This window comes from Malania oleifera, chromosome 11 (assembly GCF_029873635.1).
Source record: "Malania oleifera isolate guangnan ecotype guangnan chromosome 11, ASM2987363v1, whole genome shotgun sequence".
Classification (NCBI taxonomy): domain Eukaryota; kingdom Viridiplantae; phylum Streptophyta; class Magnoliopsida; order Santalales; family Ximeniaceae; genus Malania; species Malania oleifera.
Genome location: NC_080427.1, coordinates 21,366,769 through 21,387,075, shown reverse-complemented (window position 1 = coordinate 21,387,075; position 20,307 = coordinate 21,366,769). Strand labels below are relative to the sequence as shown.

Sequence of the window (20,307 nt, the reverse complement as noted above, 5' to 3'; positions counted from 1 at the left end):
ATGGTAGTGTCCCCCTGGAATCTAGACCTGTGTTGGACCAGCCAATCATACCTACAGACTATAGAATGTGGTTGATTTAACTCTAGAGGGCTAACTAGAGTTAAGTTTAGCCTTCGAGCCACACAACCCATCATGGGGCGGAAGCATGACTATGATTTATCACCGGTATAAAGGGTTCTAAACGCATAATTGTAAGTTTAGCCATGGATAATATGAGAACAACAGATATGGAAATGGTAGTTATGGAAACAACGGATATGGAAATGGCAGTTGTGGAAACAACGGATATAAGAACAAAAAATGAGAATGATATGAAAACGGAATATGTAAAAGCATATATGAATATACAAATGATAAGTATGAAATATGAATGTGAATGTGAAAAGTGAAATGTGATGTGAATGATCCATAGATAACAGATACAAAGTAAAGGAAAAATGTATTATATATTGTATTATAGTATGTATTTAAGGTGAAGTATAAACTCTGCCTAAGGGCTTTCTGAGAAAGGCGAGTGCCCTGATAGGTATCAGATGTAGCTATACTGGACTACATAATGTATTAGGGCAGAGGGAAGCTACTTGTATGAGCGGGTAATCTTCCTTATTCTCAGCAACTTCTGTTAGTAAACCTTTGTGTGAATGCATGAGTACGAGATAAATCATCCACCTAAGGGCTTACTGAGTAAGGTAAGTGCCCTAATATGCTTTAGTTGTGATCATAGGTTGCTTAAGGCATTAGAGTAGAGGGGTGCTACTTGTATGGGCAGATAGTCACCCCTATCCTTGGGAACTCTTGTTGGTAAAAAACCTTACATGTGTTTGGGTAAGAATAGAGAATGAGTTTATAATTGTGGGTGGGTTCTTCTTAAAATAATGAATATATACATATGTTGTACTTAAACCTCATGATTGCTACACATTGATTTAATGTATTTTATCCTTACTGAGATGTGTCTCACCCGATAGTTGAATTTCATCCTTTCATGACCTTTGCGGGATCGAGCTTAGAGAGCTTGGGGCTGTTGTAGCATTTTTGAGATAGAGGGTATAAACTTTGGTTATAATATTTGGAGTTGTAATATATTTATGTTTTCAAAGTTGTGAATACTGGATGTTGGGTTATGTTTTTAGATGTATATAGATGTAGAAACTTTGGTATATTTTATTAAGGAGTTGTTATTATTTCAGTTGCTTAATTGATATAAAGTCAGGCTCAAGTAAATGGACTACGTGGCACCCGAGCCCCGCTTGGTAGGTTCGGGGCATCATAAGGTGGTATCAGGGTTTTATTTCAAATAACACTCCCGACCCTAGTTTTGGGTTTGAGGCCTTACATTTTGGTATTAGAGCGCATTAGATTTTGGGATTCTGTAGACTTAAGGATGATTAATACCTGAGTATAGGAATAGGTGATAATGAGGATAGGAAATGGGTAGGCTAGGTGTTGAGAAGTATAAGATTTTGTTCTGTAGCCTGAAAACGGAAATATGTCAATGATTTCCTGTGATTTTTTTGAAGCAATCCATGGCCTCAGAAAAGCCACGGTAAACCTTAGATGATTTTGTTTCTGAGATGTGAGACTAGTCCTAAATTGAGAAGTTGGGTGTATATTGGAATTTAAATTAATGATTGTGTTGATAGGGTTATGATAATGGAATTCTTATCCCTTTTCTGTTCTCTTTTCAAGATGGATCCTAGGGATTAGGATGTAGGGGCTGAAGGAAGGGATGTTCGAAGACTTCCAATGAAGAGGATATTGATACCTCCACGATGTTGCGGGGTATAACTTGACAAGTCAAGGCAGAAATGAGAAAGGATACTAGAGGGCAGAACTATCTGATGGTAGATCAGGGCTATAGCATCAAGGAGTTTATAAGATTGAACCCTCCTACTTTTGAGGGAGGACCTAATCCAGTGACTGCAGAAAATTGGGTTCAGCAAATAGAGGAGATACTGGAAGTACTTGGCTATACGAAAGAGCAGAAGGTCCGCTATGCTACATTTAAGATGGCAGGGGATGCAAAACGCTGGTGGCTTTTTGTGAAGATGCTAGAGGAACAGAGATTGGTAAAGATAGCTCTGACGTGGGAGCGATTTAAGGAGCTATTCTTCAATAGGTATTTCCCCTTATCTATTAGAGAGGAAAATATTGAAGAATTTACTAACTTGACACAACGGAGTATGACTGTTGGGGAATATGCAGCTAAGTTCGTTGAACTATTGCATTTTGCTCCATTCTTGATCTTGAACGAGGTGAGGAAGGCTAGGAAGTTTGAAAAGGACCTGAAATGAAGGGTTTATAGACTTGTAGTAGGGTTCCAGGTCTAGAACTTCTCTGGCTTAGTGGATAAGGCTTCAGTGTTGGAGAAGAGCATTCAAGGCAGTACAGAGTCAACAGAATAGAGGAAGGGGCCTATACCTTCTAGTTTTCTGGCTGAGGGTAGTCAGGGATCATGGAGAGAGAAAGATACTGTGGGCTCGAGGCAGGAGACGGCATATCAGGGTTATTCTGGTTATCAGGATAATCTGTCTTACTCTTTATGTCAGAAATGTAATAAGAGGCATAGGGGTGAATGCCGAGCTAGGGATCCTAACTGTTATAGGTGTGGTAAATCGGTGCACATTAAAAGGAATTGTCAAGAACTGCTGCCTACTGCACCTGCACCAAACCAGATTCGGGGAAATCAGCAAGTACCCCAAGGTGGAGGTGGTCTAGCACGAGTGTACACGATGATCCTCGATGAGGCAGATAAAACCAAGGGGGTAAGTATGAGTTTATGTTTAAAATAATGAAGGTTTTATTTGATTGTAGTTAATATATAATTTCAAATGTTGGTATATATTGAACTGTAGGAGATATACTGAGTTAACAATTGTAGAAACGTGAAAATGAATGATTAATGAAATTTCGAGGACAAAATTTTCTAAATGGAGGGAGAATGTAAAGACCTAGAATATTATAATTATTTAAAAATTAGGAAAGAAAATAAATATAATAGATAAATAAATAATAAAGGGAAAAGGGAAGATTTAAAAGAGAAGAATAGCATACCTCGTCAACAAATCTTCTGTCTTCGTTGACTAGTGTTCTTCTAGAGATCGTCGATGAAGTTCAATCCCTCATCAACGAAGAGATCCTGAATGAGTGAATTTCAAATTTTAAGTTTCGTCGATGAACAAATCCTTTCGTCAACGAATTCCCTTCTGTGGTTCATCGAAAAATCCTATTTTCTCATCGACAAAGTCACGTGGCAATAGTGCGTATAAAATGAAATGGGGTAGCTTCTCCATGAAGAAATTATTTTCTTCCTCATTTTATCTCTCTAAAAATGTTCTCTCTGCCTTCTCTCTAAGATTTCGGCCCAAATTCAACCCAAATCAACAAATGGAAACCGCTATGGTGTTCTAGGGGACATTCTCTACACATCTAGCAAAGCAGATTTCTAAACTGGGCTTCCCAAGCATCGCTCCAAAGTTGAGGTAAGGGTTAGGATTCCTAATTTTTGGGGTTTTAAATGTTTATTTAAGGTTTATAAGTTGATAAAATGTTGAAACAATAGGTTATTTGGGGTTTATTTGATTAACTAGGGTTTTAATTTAGGGTTCGAGTGAGTGCCACAAGCATCATTTTGGGGTTCCTGTTGGCATAGTTCAGGAAATCAGGTAAAGGGAATATACTAAATTAGGATTTTTGAGGAAATAACTAGTGAAAATGGAAATATTATGTATATATGTATATGATTTTCACTTGAGTTTTGAAAATCCAACCGTTTGAATTGTAAATTTATGAGCCTAGGGTTTTGGTATTAGATATTATTTATGAAAATGGAAAGTTAAAATGGCAGATTTTCTAGTTAATTGTGTAAGAAATTAAATGCATATTTTCAGTATATAAACGAAGATTATGGGTTGGTTTATTTTCAGTGAACGTATGAATATATGTTGTTAAATTTTGTGATGTGTGTAAAAGGAAGTTTCTGCGTTAAACTATGATATATGTATGAGGTGCAGGAAATACTGGAAATGTATTGAGAATTAAAATGTGATATAAATTATTGTGCTTGTGTTTGGTAATGTTAAATTACAATGTATGGTTTGAGAACTCCGATGGACCAGGAAAGGGCACATTACTCTTACGGAAATGTATGGTAGTGCTAGTGCACCCACACGTCTTAGAGAGAGTGTGGAGACGTGATGGTCGATTATGCTCAAGAATGGTAGTGTCCCCCTAGAGTCTACACTTGTGTTGGAGCATCCAATCGTACCTACAGACTGTAGAATGTGGTTAATTTAACTCTGGAGGGTCAACCAAGGTTAAGTCCAGCCTTCGGGCCGCACAACCCATCATGGGGCGAAAGCATGATTTATCACCGGTATAAAGGGTTCTAAACGCATAATTGTAAGTTTAACCATGGATAATATGAGAACAACGGATATGGGAATGGCAGTTGTGGAAACAACGGATATAAGAACAACAAATGAGAATGATATGAAAACATAATATGTGAAACCATATATAAATATACAAATGATAAGTATGGAATATGAATGTGAATGTAAAAAGTGAAATGTGATGTGAATGATCCAAAGATAACAGATATAGAGTAAAGAAAGAAATGTATTATATATTGCATTATAGTATGTATTTGAGGCGAAGTATACACTCTGCCTGGGAGCTTGCTGAGAAAGGCGAGTGCCCTAATAGGTATCAGATATAGTTATATTGGGTTACATAACATATTAGGACAGAGGGAAGTTACTTGTATGGACGAGTAGTCTTCCTTATTCTCAAGAACTTCTACCAGTAAACCTTTTTGTGAATGCGTGAGTTCGAGATAAATCATCCACCTGAGGGCTTACTGAGCAAGGTAAGTGCCTTGATATGCTTCAGTTGTGACCGTAGGTTGTTTAAGGTATCAAAGCAGAGTGGTGCTACTTGCATGGGCAGGTAATCACCCCTATCCTTAGGAACTCTCATTGGTAAAATACCTTACATATGTTTGGATAAGAATAGAGAATGATTTTATAATTGTGGTTTCTTTTGAAAATAATGAATATATTTATATATTGTAGTTAAACCTCATGATTGCTACACACTAATTTAATGTATTCTATCCTTACTGAGATGTGTCTAACCCGATAGTTGAATTTCATCTTTTCAGGACCTTCATAGGATCAAGCTTAGAGAGCTCAGGCTGTTGTAGCATTTTTGAGATAGAGGGTATAAACTTTGGTTATATTATTTAGAGTTGTAATATATTTATGTTTTCAAAGTTGTGAATATTGGATGTTAGGTTATGTTTTGAGATGTATATAGATGTAGAAACTCTGGGATATTTTATTGAGGAGTTGTTATTATTTTCTCTACGTAACTGATATAAAGCTAGGCTCAGGTAAATGGAACACGTGGCATCCAAACCCCACTTGGTGGGTTCGGGGTGTCACAAGGTGGTATCAGGGTTTTATTTCAAATAACATTTCGAACCCTAGTTTCGGGTTCAGGGCGTTATAGTCACTAATAGTGGAGTACTAGCGACGGAAGACAACCGCTTTTATTATCATAAGACCATCACTATAAATCATCCATATTCTCTACACAAATTTGTCACTAAAGTCGAAGTATTCATGATGGTTTTAATAACCGTCACTAATGTTACGCTTTTAGTGACGGTTACTAAAACCATCACTAATAATATAAAAGTAGTAACGGTTATAAAATCATTACTAATATTGTGCCTTTAGTGACGAATTTGAACCCAAAAAATGTTGATTATATAGTGATGATTTTAGACTTTTAGTGACGGTTTATAAACCGTCACTAAAAGTCTAAAAACCGTCACTAAAAGTTTATCCCGCTATTATTAGTGACGGTTTTGCAAACCGTCACTAATACTTTGAAATAAATAATTTTTTTTAAATTCCCATAAAAACTTGTAATTACATTGTGGAATACATAAAATTAAACCAGATTTACTAAAACATTCATAAATTATTCAAAATTCAAATACAAATTATTCAAACTTCAAATTCATATATACAAATGCAAATTGAAATTAAAAAATGAAAAATAGTTTTGTTCAGATAACAAACAATACAGGAAAAGGCAAAATTAATGTTACACGCATCTGACCCGACTATAGTGCCTATCATCATCGTAGTGGTGTTATAGCCGCAAACCCTAAAAAATAATAATTACACAATAAATTAGTATACAATGTTATAGTATATATGTATATACTATAATTAAATATGATTTGATAGCAAAATGATCAGAGATTTGGATATAGTGTAAAAAAATGATACAATTGTAAATAACTAAATTAGATCAGTCAAAAGTCACCCCACTCGGCTCAGACCTCGTATGATGAAATTGTAAGCTAAGTTTGCTAATTAGTTTGTATGTATTCTAACTTTACTTATAAGTATGGAAAAAGTTCTCGAGAAGGAGTTTTTGGGGACTATTAGATCCGACACATCCCATTTGAAGTGATAGATGTGTCAGGACTGACCGAACTCATTTTGGACCACATATGCTCGAATTGGACACTTTAGTGGTTAAATTCAACTAAGTATACTAAGTTCGCCTTTAGCGTATAATTTTCAATTGGCATGGAGTTTTTAGGTACTATCAATTCCAGCACGTCTAGTTCAATGTGACAGGCATGTCAGGATTGACCAAACTTAGTTTGGACCTCGTATGCCCGACTTCGACACCTAAATGCTTAAAATGAACTAAGTTTACTAAGTTTGTATGTATTCTAACTTTGCTTTTAAGTGGGGAAAAAGCTCTCTAGGAGGATTTTTGGGGGACCGTTATATCTAATACGTCCAGTTCGATGTGATGGACGTGTCAAGACTAACCAAACTTGGTTTGGGCCTCGTATGCCTAAATTGGACACTTGGGTGGTTAAATTCAACTAAGTGTACTAAGTTTGCCTCTAAGCGTATAATTTTCAAATGACATGGTGTTTTTGGGCACCATCAGCTCTAACATGTCTAGGTCAATGTCACGAATTTTTTGAGACTGACCACGCTCGATTTGGGTTTTGTATGCCCAACTTGGACACCTGTGTATTTAAAATGAACTAAGTTTACTAAGTTTGTATGTATTCTAACTTTGCTTCTAAGTGGGGAAAAATCTCTCAAGATGGAGTTTTTAGGGATCTTCAGATCCAACACGTCCAATTCGATGTGACGAATCATGTCGGGACTGACCGAACTCAGTTTGGACCTCGTATGCCCGAATTGGGTACTTGGGTGGTTAAATTCAACTAAGTGTACTAAGTTCGCCTCTAAGCGTATAATTTTCAATTGGAATGAAGTTTTTGGGCACCGTCAATTTTGGCACATCCAGGTCAATGTCACGGATGTGTCGGGACTGACCACGCTTGGTTTGGACCTCGTATGCTCAACTTAGACATCTGAGTGCTTAAAATGAATTAAGTTTACTAAGTTTGTATGTATTCTAACTTTACTTCTAAGTGGGGAAAAAGCTCTTGAAGAGGAGTTTTTGGGGACCATCAGATCCAACACGTCGAGTTTGATGTGACAGACGTGCCAAGACTGACCGAACTCAGTTCAAACCTCGTATGCTTGACTTGCACACTTGGGTGGTTAAATTCAACTATGTAAGTGTACTAATTAGTTCGCCTCTAAGAAAATAATTTTCAAATGACATGGAAATTTTGGGCACTGTCAGATTCAATACATCCAAGTCAATGTCACAGACGTGTTGAGACTGACCATGCTCAGTTTGGACCTCGTATGCCCGATTTGGACGCTTGAGTGCTTAAAATGAACTAAGTTTACTAAGTTCACCTCTAAGTGTATAATTTTCAATTGGCATGAGTTTTTGGGGATCGTCAGATTTGGCACATCCAGTTCGATGTTACGGTCATGTCAGGACTGACCGAACTCAGTTCAGACCTCGTATACCCAATTTGGATACTTGAGTGCTTAAAATGAACTAAGTTTACTAAGTTCGCCTCCAAGCGAATAATTTTCAATTGGCATGAGTTTTTGGGAACCGTCAAATTCGGCACATCCAATTCGATGTTACAGACATGTTAGGACTGACCGAACTCAATTTGGACCTCGTATGCCCGAATTGGACACTTGGGTGGTTAAATTCAACTACGTAAGTGTACTAATTAATTCACCTCTAAGCGTCTAATTTTCAAATGGCATGAATTTTTTGGGCACTGTCAGATCCGGCAAGTCCAGATCAATGTCACAGACGTGTCAAGACTGACCATGCTTGGTTTGGACCTTGTATGCCCAATTTGGACACCTAAGTTCTTAAAAATGAACTAAGTTTACTTAGTTTGCCTCTAAGCATATAATTTTCAATTAGCATGGAGTTTTTAGGCACCATCAGTTCCGACACATCCAAGTCAATGCCACGGACATCTTGGGACTAACCATGCTTGTTTTGGACCTCGTATGCCTGACTTGGACACTTGAGTGCTTAAAATGAATTAAGTTTACTAAGTTTATATGCATTCCCACTTTGCTTCTAAGTGGGAAAAAAAGCTCTCAGGGAGGAGTTTTTGCAGACCATTAGATCTAGCATGTCTAGTTCAATGTGACGGACATGTCAGGACTGACCGAACACAGTTTGGACCTTATATGCCCAAATTGGACACATTGGTGGTTAAATTCAACTACATGAGTGTGCTAATTAATTCGCCTCTAAGTGTATAATTTTCAAATGGCATGGAGTTTTGGGCCACCATTAGATTCAACAAGTCTAGGTCAATGTCATGGACATGTTAGGACTGACCACACTCGATTTGGACCTCGTATACCTGATTTGGACACCTAAGTGCTTAAAATGAACTAAGTTTACTAAGTTTGTTTCTATTCTAACAATAAAAATATTGTTATGTGAATTCCTATAGAAATTAGAATGATTTTTTATGTTTATGATTGAATTTCCTTGCCCGAAGGGGATTCTCAGCCTCTAATTTGTGTTTGAAATTGTGGGATTCATTTGTTCACTTTCCCGCTCACTTATGAGGTTTGACATTTGAATTTTGATTTTCAGTGGGACGGGTTGGTGGCTAGATCTGTGTTGTGTGGTGTTATTCTGGTGATTCCTAGCTGGTTTAGTTTATGATTGTTGGATTCGCGCCAGTGGGATTGACTGTAGGTTCATTTGTAACCCCTAGTTTAGTGTTTATAAGTTTTCGTTCATCTTTCCCTTTCCCTCCAATTTGAAGATTTGAAAATTTCAGATCCATGATTTGAAAATTTCAGATCCATGATTTGAAAATTTGTAATTAAGGCTCAAGGAAGAATGCTGAAGGAAGTGGAATCGAAGACAGAGGTAGAAGATGCACTAAGATTTATCGAGATTAAAGGGGTCAAAAGAGACTTGTGGAGGTAGAAAAAGAGACATGAAATCCTCACTAAGTTTGGACGTTAGTCGGGAGAGGTGATGAAGAAGGCTCAGGATGCTTCGAAGGAAACACAATCGCCTTTGGAGATGTCTACGATAAAAGCTAGTATCAAGTGGCTCATCAAAGAAGCCAAAAGCACAGGTATAAAGGTAGTGGCAAAGAAAGCTTGTTTTACCATTACTGTCTATTGGTTATGGCATTTTCACAATAAAAGAATATTTGAAGGAATAGTTACCCATATTCATGTTATTCTAAAAGTGATACATACTCACACTTTTAGAATAGTTTTTGATAAATTTCCTTCCCTTTGTACTTGAGTTGTAGTTATTTTTGTAATGACCCAAATAATAATGGGATTTGAATAATAAAAGAAAGGGGAATGGAAACTAGAAACAGAAGGAGGCAATCGACGACATCGCATTTTGGAGGGAAAAACCGAGGGAAAGTTATCAGGGCCTCGTCGACGAACACAGGGGATTCGTCGACGAGGGTATAAGAGGATTCGTCGACGAATACAGGAGATTCATCGACTAGGAAATACCAAGATAGGTTTGAGTCGAGTGAATTTCGTTGACGATAACTGAATTTCGTCGACGAAATTATTGAAGGGTTCGTCAAAAAATGACGTGACTCGTCGACGAATCCAGTTCTATAAATACTAAAAATCTGGATTTTTACTTCTAACTTAATAAATTTCTCTCCTCTCTCTCTCCCCTTCGGTTTTCTCTCTCTCTTTCGTCAATTTCGGGCCAGATCTTCGCCAGATCGACAATTCGAAGTCACCATGACGCTCCTGGGGAAGTTCTCTCCAAATCTACCGGAGCGAATCGTTGGTGAAAGTAAGGTGGAAACCATCCCAAATCCAGGGTAAGGTTTTCTACTCAATATTTTGATTTTTTACAGTTGAGAAAAGTGTTATACGCTTAGAAATACTAAACTTTAGTTTTGTGAAATATTATTTTCAGGGTGTTGAGTTAGGAGTCCTGCGGGTGCGGGCCAGATTTTCTTAGGGGCTTTTCAGGAATCAGGTAAGGGGGATAAATTAAGTTAGTATTTGTTAGAAAATATGTATATTGTTAGAGCATCTAGTTTCAGTAAAAATAAATATATTTATTTATGATTTATATTTGGAAAAATAAAAATAAAATTGATGGTATGTTGAATATGTGAAAATCTATTAGTGTGGCATAAGTATAAAATGTTATGAAATACTGTTTTCTGGGAATGTGAATGATATAGATTTTATAATGGAAAAATAGGCATACAAGCCGAGATTTTTATATGACTTGTCGGCGTACGTGCCGAGTTATGTGTATGATTTGTAAGTGTACGGGCCGAGCTATGGATGTGATTTGCTAGCGTATGGGCTGCGCTATGATTTGCTGGCGTATGGGCCGAGCTATGAAAAATGTGAAATACCGGCATACGGGCCGATGATTTTTATGACACACGTATATATATGCAAAATGATATGATTGATGTGAAAATTAATGATATGAGATATCCATGTATCATAGTTTCAGTATATGTTATATGATATCAGAACCTGGTTGGCTTGGTCTAGGCTAGCACTTGCATGGTACCGTTGCTATGTGTCCATGGTCTTCGTGATCATGATATTTGTGTTAACGCCGCTGTACGGAGTGGTGTGAGATTGGATGGTTGATGTGATTTTTAAGAAGTGTGTGATCGCCCCTGGTGTATGGACTAGGTCAAGCAGACCCATCGGACTTATATACTGTACTTTTGACTTGGAAGTGGTCGGCCAACCATTGTCAGGTCCCACCTTCGAGCCACACAACCCAGTCATGTGGGAATAATACATGACAACAGCCAGCTAACCTACCAGGAATGTTTTCATGTTATTATTATCATTATATGAGATGAAGTATGTTTATGAAAATGTAGTATGTTCTACCATGATTTGATGATATTTCCAGATACATAATAGTTACTGAATATGTTCTATATGATTTATGTATGACACGGAATACTCATGTTGCCACACATTGGTATTAGTTTATTTCTCTTACTGAGAGGTGTCTCACCCCTAAATTTTATAAACTTTTCAAGAGCCCCAGATAGGAGAGGGGGAAAAGCCATGTTGATCTAGTGGTGTTTATCTGTCCTTTTTGAAGGGTAAGTTTTTGTAGGGACAGTTAGATTTTGTGAGAGATGTCCCTAGATCTTATTTTTTTGGGATGTATATACTGAGATATAGTGGATATAGTGACTCTAGTATTTGTGGTAATAAGATGGATGTTTTGTGTTTATAATATTGTAATTATATGTTTCCTGCTGCTTAGGCTTTCGTTTTGTGATATGATGTATCCTTGGTACCCACGGGTTCAAGTGGATTATGATCTGCTAAGCTGGAATATGAGATATTAATTTTATTACTATATTTAAAAAATGTGGAAAATAAGCAGGTCGTCACATATTTAGCTACTTGGCCTAAGGGTATGCCTAGGTTTTGGTGTATGCTGGAATTTTGTTGATGCCATTGTTTGCCTTTAAGCTGTATAGGCGTTTCTCTGGTTGTGTGTAAGCTTTGGGCTCCTTTCCTGGGTATGCCCAGAGTATTTGTACATATCCATTTGATCTATTATAATTATAATTTTCAGATATATATGAAAATATAACTGTATAATTTTTCCTACTGCATAGTGTGTATACCTTCTAATTTTTCCCACTGACATCATCTGGGCGAGATTGGTGCATCATTTGTTCCATTTGCGCTTTTAGTTCTTAATGGCTTTCATTTTCGCTACAACGTCATACACCTTTGCTTGTCAAGTGGACACCTCTTTTTTAAGCTGCTGGTTCTCCATTTCCATCGTTTGCATCCAGAGAACCATCTCCTCCCTTTGAGATTCAGCTTCCCTACGCGCTCGGTCAAGCTCAGCACGAGACACCACAGTTAAATAAGATGACGATGTTGGGGCAATGTATCCACTGCCAAGACCATTTGACCAGCCCCTCGCGCATTCCCCAAGCACGTTCCTACAGATGTCATCATCCGAAATTGACTGACTCCCCTCTATAACCGGTGCATTCTTCAACTCGACCATCCTTGCCAATTTTCAGTCATGAAAATGTAGAAAATGAAGAAATAAGAATAAAAATTTGATGTTTTTAATAAAATAATGAACTAAATAATATATTTGACTTATATATTTGCTCTACGCACTCGGGCACCACTCTCGCGATGGCCTCTAGTGTGTTCTATGATAAAGAACTGGCATCGGCTCCAAGACACCAGTCTCAGGATCACGCTAAATTATCATGCAAAACGTCATTAATATTAAATCAGAGGTGTAAATATAAATAACACTTGTCCAATAATGCTCAGACATATAAATATAGCAATTACCTTTCGATGACTGACGAACAACTTCGACCCACCGCAATGCGTCGTCTCTAGTTTGCTGTGGTTATCAACATTTTTCTTATAGATAGCCTACAAAAAAGATGCAAGTCATTTCATTAATTAGTGATATCAATATGACAAAACAATTATAACAAAATGAATGAATCATCTGATAGGTCGGGTCGTGTAAATGTCGACACACCACCTCCCAATCCTCCAAGGAGATTGTATCATATGGGTGAGCCTCTGCCTAATTATCATCTTCTTGAAATGTTTGCACATTTCAGTGCAAAAGCACTTGAATCAAGCGCACGCCACCTTTTCTACATGGTCAGCAGTGAAAATTTCCATATCAAACTTCATCATACATATAGAATGTTAGACAATTAATTGTGTATGTTAGCCTTAGTGGCTACACCATCATTGTTTAATGTGTTTTGATGATATTAACCTATATATTGTTCCTAGTGTTTTCCTATCTTTGCAGATCATGTTTAGTACAGGTACTCGTACATGAATTACTGGATCAAAGGCAAAGATCAGACCGAGTAGACGTCAAGAAGGAAAGATCAAATGGACACGTACTCGGAATGACCCAAGCACAACCAAAGAAAGCTTAAGTGTATAAATTAATTGTAATAAGGGTTGTGTGAGTGAGTGTGTATTATAACTCTTGCGATGTGTATCTTGCATGATTTCTGAGTAAGAGTTGAGCCATTGCATAAGCATACTAGGACACATGAGTTTATAGGATTGCACTAAAGACATAAACACAAACTCACCTTTCATAGCTTTCTAAGTTAAAACAAGAGTTTGTCAAATGAATCCTAAAACTCAAATATGTTTTCAAAGGGACAAGTTTTTAACATCCTAGTTTTAAGAACATTTTTATACTTAGTCTCAATTGTGTTAAAACAAGTTTAATGTCCTAAAGGTTCAAAGAAAGTCGAGTATATTTACAAAAGGACATACTAAGCATATAAGATATCAAAATGGGTTTTCAAATGTGTTTTATTAATTAAAATATCTTATATTCAAAAGGAAACTCATTTGGACAAGTTTTAATCTTCATTAGACTTAATATATTTCATATAATTTTGTCCAAGAATGATTTGAGTCATTAAAACACTTTTTGACAAGGAAAAACAAAGTAATCGTCACTGCCGTAGTGTAGTCTTGAGTCCTAAACACCTTACGGTATTTTGGTCATAACTTTTTATAAAAAAGTTCAAATGGGACGATCTTGGTGTCTTTAGAAAGCTAAGACAAAATTCGACAACTTTTAGTTGATGACTTTTTTTGATTTAGGGACCTCGTCGACGTAATTTAGATTACGTCGACGAATTCTGGGCAGAAGCGCTCCAATGGGCGGAAAACGGCTAGTTTGCCAAATAAAATATTTTTTCTTCCCCCCAATGGCTAGTTAACGGCTCCTAAGGTTCTTGGGCTATAAATACAAGCTTTTAGACTTGTATTAACATGGTATTGAGCATTATTGATCATATTTGTGAAAAATATCATTTTATCCAAAACCTAAGCACTTTGCACTTTCCATTTTAGTTATTCTTCACAAGTGCTCAATCCTTTCTTGCTCACTTATCTTGTAAGATTCATTCCTTGAGAGAATAGAGTGAGGATTTGGTTATGTTTCATATTGGCTCATTTAAGGAGCGTTAAATTGTATTTCCAATCTCTTGTAAGGTTCTTTGTGAACCATTGTTGTAAGGTTCTTTGTGAACCGAAACGAAGGCTCTTGGTGAGCGCGGTAGGGGTTTGTTCCTAAGTGTAGGGATTTGTTCTCGAGTTGTAAGGCTTCTCCGCTGGTGAAGGAGTATCTTTAGTGGATTGTGGAATCCTTGGCTTGGTGCTAAGGCGTGGACGTAGGCTTGGTGCTGAACCACGTAAAAATATCGGTGTTGTTCTTTCTCTCCCTTACACTCTTTATTTTATATCTTGTGCATGATTTATATTTATATTGCGATATAATTTCTTGTATCTTGCCAAGAGTTTTTATTTTGTAGAAAAATACGTATTCCGCGAAAAGAGTCTATTCACCCCCCTCTAGACTATATACTCCTGGTTGGGACTTCCAACAACTACCCATATCAACAAGATGCACATTTCTTTTCGGGAGCCTTCCCGTAAGAACTCCACGGTTAAGCGTGTTTGGCTTGGAGTAATCTTAGGATGGATGACCTTCTGGGAAGTTTTCTTAGGAAGTGTGCGAGTGAGGACAAAACATACTAAAAAGGACACATGTTGGTTTGTGGGGCCAATTATTAGTCCGATAAGGCTCGCCCCATGTTGTCTAGTCCATGTGGAGGAGGAGAGACGCAGTGCTCCCTAGTAGACCCAGGTCGGGGCATTAGAAAATGGTATCAAAGCAATTACCCAGCCAAAAGTGTGATGAGATTCATATTGCTTGGGTTTGGAAATGTGGGTTCACAATGAGTACGTTGCGCTTTGTAAGTAAGGGAGAATGTGATACCCCGTGGAAGAAAGGCTTAAAAAGGATTAGGTGTTATTGCCCATACCAACAAGCTGCACCTTTCTTTTCGAGAGCCTTTCCGTAAGAACTCCACAGTTAAGCATGCTTGACTTATAGTAATCTTGAGATTGGTGACCTTTTGGGAAGTTTTCTCAGGAAGTGTGTAAGTGAAGACAAAACACATTGAAAAGCACACGTGTCGGTCTGTGGGGCCAGTCATTAGTCCGATAAGACCTGCCCCTTTATTATCTGGTCCAAGTAGAGGAGGAGAGACGCAGTGCTCCCTGGCAGACCCGGTTCTGGGCATTACAAAATGGTGTCATAACAATTACCCAGCCAGAAGTGTGATTAGATTCACATCGCCTGAGTTTGGAAATGTGGGTTCACAATGAGGACATTACATTCTGTAAGTGGGGGAGAATGTGATACCCGGTGGAAGAAAGACTTAAAAAGGATTAGATGTTACCCATTTGTTTGATTAAAAATTATTGATTTGGCGCATTTTTTCCTAACTTAAAAATATAGTATTCATCTTTTTTCCTAACTTACAAATTATTGATTTGGCACACAATAGAGTTTTTATAAACTTAACACTACAAATTTCCACCTCTCTCTTTCTCTCTCTCTCAAGTTAAATGTCTTCTCAAATACTTATTATTAAATTAATCATACAAAGTGTTTTTCCTTGTAAAATCTTATTTAGACCAATTTTTAGCTTTGGTACAATCTCAAGAGGGGGGTGAATTGGTATTTAAAAATTTATCCCTTAGGACAATCCACTAACAGTAGTATTACATATGCCTAAGGTCAATCTAGTGCATATAAAATAAATCAATGTAAATATATAGCGAAATTTAAACTGAAATAGAAATTTAACCAAGCATGCACAATAAAGCAGTAAAGGGGATGACACTAGAAATGTTATCGAGGTTCGAAAAACTGCCTACGTCTCTGCCTTGGCACACCCGCACAAGAATTACATTATAAGCTCACTTAAAGGGTGGAGTGGCACCGTTTACAACCAGGTCAATTAATGGGGCTGACCTCAACCTGCACCTTACTAGGATGGTGTACCTAACTTTCCTAACCGGGTTTAAGCCAATCCAGGACTATTCAACAGGGCTAGTCTCCCTTTTTAGGCCTATGCCTAGAATACAAAAAATTTAACCGATAATTTGCGTACACGTAAAATGCTTCTTACACTAAGCGGATATATACCAATATAATCAACACATTACCAAATGATAAGATATGATAAGCTTAATGTAGTCTTAGCGCCTACTCTCAAAGATTTATGCAAATATTGCAATCAGTACGTGAGAGTGTAAATGATTGGATCTTTGTGTCAAAATAATAATCTCAATCACAATGCAGCAACAAAGATCATAAGTACATTTCAAATACCTCAACAAATATTTTTCTCAAAATAAACCACAAGAGATATTTAAAAATGATTTGTAAAAATTATTTGATTTTTGTGTCAAGATGATAATATCAATCAAAAGATATAACAACAGAGATTTTCAGCACACAAACAAATATCTTACCCACATGAAAAGCATGTCACCCCTCCTCCATCGTTGGATTCCGACGAACCCCATCGAACGGCCACCATTCGTCCTCAACAACACGTCAGCTAGAGCCACACGACCAACCCCGCCTCATAGGCCTACCTGCCACGCCCCTTGATCCAATCCCAAAATAAAATATAGTGGGCCCACCCCCCACACCCTATTTAAACACCTCCGCACCCAACGTTCAACTCAGGAAGTCCATCCCCCAAGCACCCCAAGATTTCCTCTTCATTACACGATCGCCTCTCTCTCTCTCTCTCTCTCTCTCTCTCCCTCTCCCTCTTGGAATGGAAATCGCCGGTGAGAAGTCTTCCGTTGCTTGCGGCGGTGAGTACGACCCGCTGAACTGGGGAGCGGCGGCGGAGTCACTGCGCGGGAGCCACCTGGAGGAGGTGAAGAGGATGGTGGCAGAGTACCGGAAGGCGGTGGTGCGGCTGGGCGGGGAGACGCTGACGGTGGCGAAGGTGGCGGCGATCGGAGGGGGGAGCGTGAAGGTGGAGCTGGAGGAGACGGCGAGGGCGGGCGTAAATGCGAGCAGCGAGTGGGTGATGGAAAGCATGTGTAATGGGACGGACAGCTACGGGATCACCACGGGGTTCGGTGCGACGTCGCATAGGAGAACCAAAAATGGCGGTGCCCTTCAGAAGGAGCTTATTAGGTGAACCAAATCGATCTTGCTTTCTCCTCTAATCGTAATTTAAAATTTATTTTTCTCGATTAAAATAGTAAATCATTTTTATTTTTATTTTTTAGTTTGAGAAAACTTGAAATTAGGAAGCTTATAACACAAAGTTTTCAGTTTTGATGGTTGACAATCTCTTATTAGAAAAGCTATATGATTTATATTTATTTTTGAGAAAACTTGAAAAATTGGTGAGCTGAAGTTTAACATTTACAATTAAGATAATTGGTGATTTGTAAAATTCTACTCAGTATATGTTTAAAAAGCATTTTACTTGGGATATGGTTTCGTGAGTGTTTGCCTATTTGGCTTGGTAGTTTACCTACTCCAGAGAGAAAATTAAATAAGCAAACTATTAAAATGGCCCACCAACAATTTTTTGAAGGCGTGGCTGCGTGGGGTTGAGGGAAGAACTCAAATTTGGACTCGGCTGAGTCATCACAATTGCTTAACCCGTGTTATTAATTTTGTTTACCTCCTCTAAACCGTCTACTGAAACTCTCTTTGAAATTGTGAGATCATAGCTAATGCGTTACTGAATCGGTGCTTCACGTGCAGATTTTTGAACGCAGGCATCTTTGGCAATGGAACAGAATCATGTCACACACTGCCTTACTCGGCTGCAAGAGCAGCCATGCTAGTGAGAATCAACACCCTCCTCCAAGGATATTCTGGCATCAGGTTCGAAATCCTGGAAGCCATTGCCAAACTCCTCAACCACAACATCACTCCCTGCCTCCCCCTCCGTGGCACCATCACCGCCTCGGGAGACCTCGTGCCGCTCTCCTACATTGCAGGCCTGCTCACTGGCCGCCCCAATTCCAAGGCCGTCGGACCCTTCGGAGAACCTCTTGATGCCAGCGAAGCCTTCCGTATCGCGGGCATTGATGGCGGGTTCTTTGAGTTGCAGCCTAAGGAAGGCCTTGCTCTTGTTAATGGCACTGCAGTTGGTTCCGGGTTGGCATCTATGGTCCTTTTCGAGGCAAACATTCTTGCAGTTCTGTCAGAAGTCTTATCTGCAGTTTTTGCAGAGGTGATGCAGGGGATGCCTGAGTTCACAGATCACCTCACTCACAAGCTCAAACACCATCCAGGCCAGATTGAAGCTGCAGCTATTATGGAACACATTTTGGATGGAAGCTCTTATGTTGAAGCATCCAAAAAGGTACATGAGGTGGATTCCATGCAGAAGCCAAAAAAGGACCGCTACGCCCTCCGAACATCGCCCCAGTGGCTTGGTCCACAAATTGAAGTGATCAGATCGTCAACCAAGTCGATTGAGCGGGAGATCAACTCTGTCAACGATAACCCGTTGATTGATGTTTCAAGGAACAAGGTGTTACATGGTGGCAACTTCCAAGGAACCCCAATTGGAGTCTCCATGGACAACACATGTTTGGCCATTGCTTCAATTGGGAAACTCATGTTTGCCCAATTTTCTGAGCTTGTCAATGACTTCTACAGCAACGGTTTGCCTTCGAATCTCTCTGGCGGTCGAAACCCAAGCTTAGACTATGGTTTCAAGGGAGCTGAGATTGCCATGGCATCATACTGTTCAGAGCTACAATTTCTGGCAAACCCTGTCACTAACCATGTGCAGAGTGCTGAGCAGCACAACCAAGATGTGAATTCCTTGGGACTAATCTCTTCAAGAAAGACAGCTGAAGCCGTTGATATCTTGAAACTCATGTCTTCAACTTATTTAGTTGCATTATGTCAGGCTATAGATTTGAGGCACTTGGAGGAGAATTTGAAGAACACAGTTAAGAGCACAGTCAGCCAAGTGGCTAAGAAGACCCTTACTACTGGTGTCAACGGAGAGCTTCACCCATCCAGGTTCTGCGAGAAGGATTTGCTAAAAGCTGTGGATTGGGAATATGTGTTCGCATATGCTGATGATCCCTGCAGTGCCACTTACCCATTGATGCAAAAACTGAGGCAAGTTCTTGTGGGGAATGCATTGGCAAATGGTGAAAATGAGAAGAGTGTGAGTACTTCGATCTTCCAACAGATTTCAGCATTTGAGGAGGAATTGAAGACCCTTTTGCCCAAGGAAGTTGAGGGTGCAAGGGTTACACTTGAGAGTGGGAACCCAGCTATCCCAAACCGAATTAAGGAGTGCCGCTCTTACCCGCTGTACAAGTTTGTGAGGGAGGATTTGGGAACAGGGTTGCTCACTGGAGAAAAAGTCCGGTCACCAGGCGAGGACTTGGAGAAGGTGTTTTCAGCAATGTGCGAAGGAAGGATCATTGATCCATTGCTGGACTGTCTCAAGGAGTGGAATGGTGCTCCTCTTCCCATCTGTTAGTACATTTTTCTTTCATTAAGCATTGAAGTTGCAATTTGAAGGGATGGCATGAGGATGGACCTAAACTACAAGCAATATGTGATGCCTTTGTTTCCTTCTCTATTTTGGGGGAAATGACAAATGGAATTGATGGGTTTTTTATTCAAATCTGCACGAAGCCATGGTCATTATCCAAATCTTATTGTCTTTTTCATATCCATGTGTATTAAATCTAAAGAATAACCATAATATGAAATGCAATTTTACCATTGTTAATTTTACATCTCCTATATTTCTTACATGACAAATACACAAATGGTGTTGTATTATTATAATGATTGATGAATACATATATGGTTCGATTTCACTAATTCTAAGTAGAGTAATGCTACATTATCCATTCTCATTTTATATAGCTTCAAGAGAATAAGTTGCTTAAGCGTCCAAAAATACTTTGTGATGAGAAAAGAATCAAATTAGGCAAATTGGTTTAAGGAAAAGGT

General features: G+C 38.6%; 2 protein-coding genes and 1 long non-coding RNA gene across 3 annotated transcripts; 2 read left to right on the top strand and 1 right to left on the bottom strand.

The window, feature by feature from the left end:
• Positions 1 to 1,808: 1,808 nt before the first annotated feature.
• On the top strand, positions 1,809 to 2,294 carry LOC131167423 (uncharacterized). The gene has a single exon (XM_058126228.1). It carries the CDS (start codon positions 1,809 to 1,811, stop codon positions 2,292 to 2,294), a length of 486 nt encoding a protein of 161 aa, XP_057982211.1.
• Positions 2,295 to 5,961: 3,667 nt separating this feature from the next.
• On the bottom strand, positions 5,962 to 17,365 carry LOC131167928 (uncharacterized). Its single transcript, XR_009140187.1, has 3 exons — positions 16,809 to 17,365; positions 12,777 to 12,863; positions 5,962 to 6,180 (listed from the first exon to the last, which is right to left on the bottom strand). It is a non-coding gene; the product is annotated as an uncharacterized LOC131167928 (long non-coding RNA).
• On the top strand, positions 16,815 to 20,080 carry LOC131167927 (phenylalanine ammonia-lyase-like). The gene is made up of 2 exons (XM_058127006.1): positions 16,815 to 17,493; positions 18,076 to 20,080. Exons 1-2 carry the CDS (start codon positions 17,123 to 17,125, stop codon positions 19,823 to 19,825), a joined length of 2,121 nt encoding a protein of 706 aa, XP_057982989.1. The 5' UTR covers positions 16,815 to 17,122; the 3' UTR covers positions 19,826 to 20,080.
• The last annotated feature ends 227 nt before the right edge of the window (positions 20,081 to 20,307 follow it).

Coding starts and splice junctions, on each gene's coding strand:
- LOC131167423 (XM_058126228.1), top strand. CDS start 1,809: ATGAGAAAGGATACTAGAGGGCAGAACTATCTGATGGTAGATCAGGGC.
- LOC131167927 (XM_058127006.1), top strand. CDS start 17,123: ATGGAAATCGCCGGTGAGAAGTCTTCCGTTGCTTGCGGCGGTGAGTAC. Junction 17,494..18,075: donor CTTCAGAAGGAGCTTATTAG/GTGAACCAAATC, acceptor CTTCACGTGCAG/ATTTTTGAACGCAGGCATCT.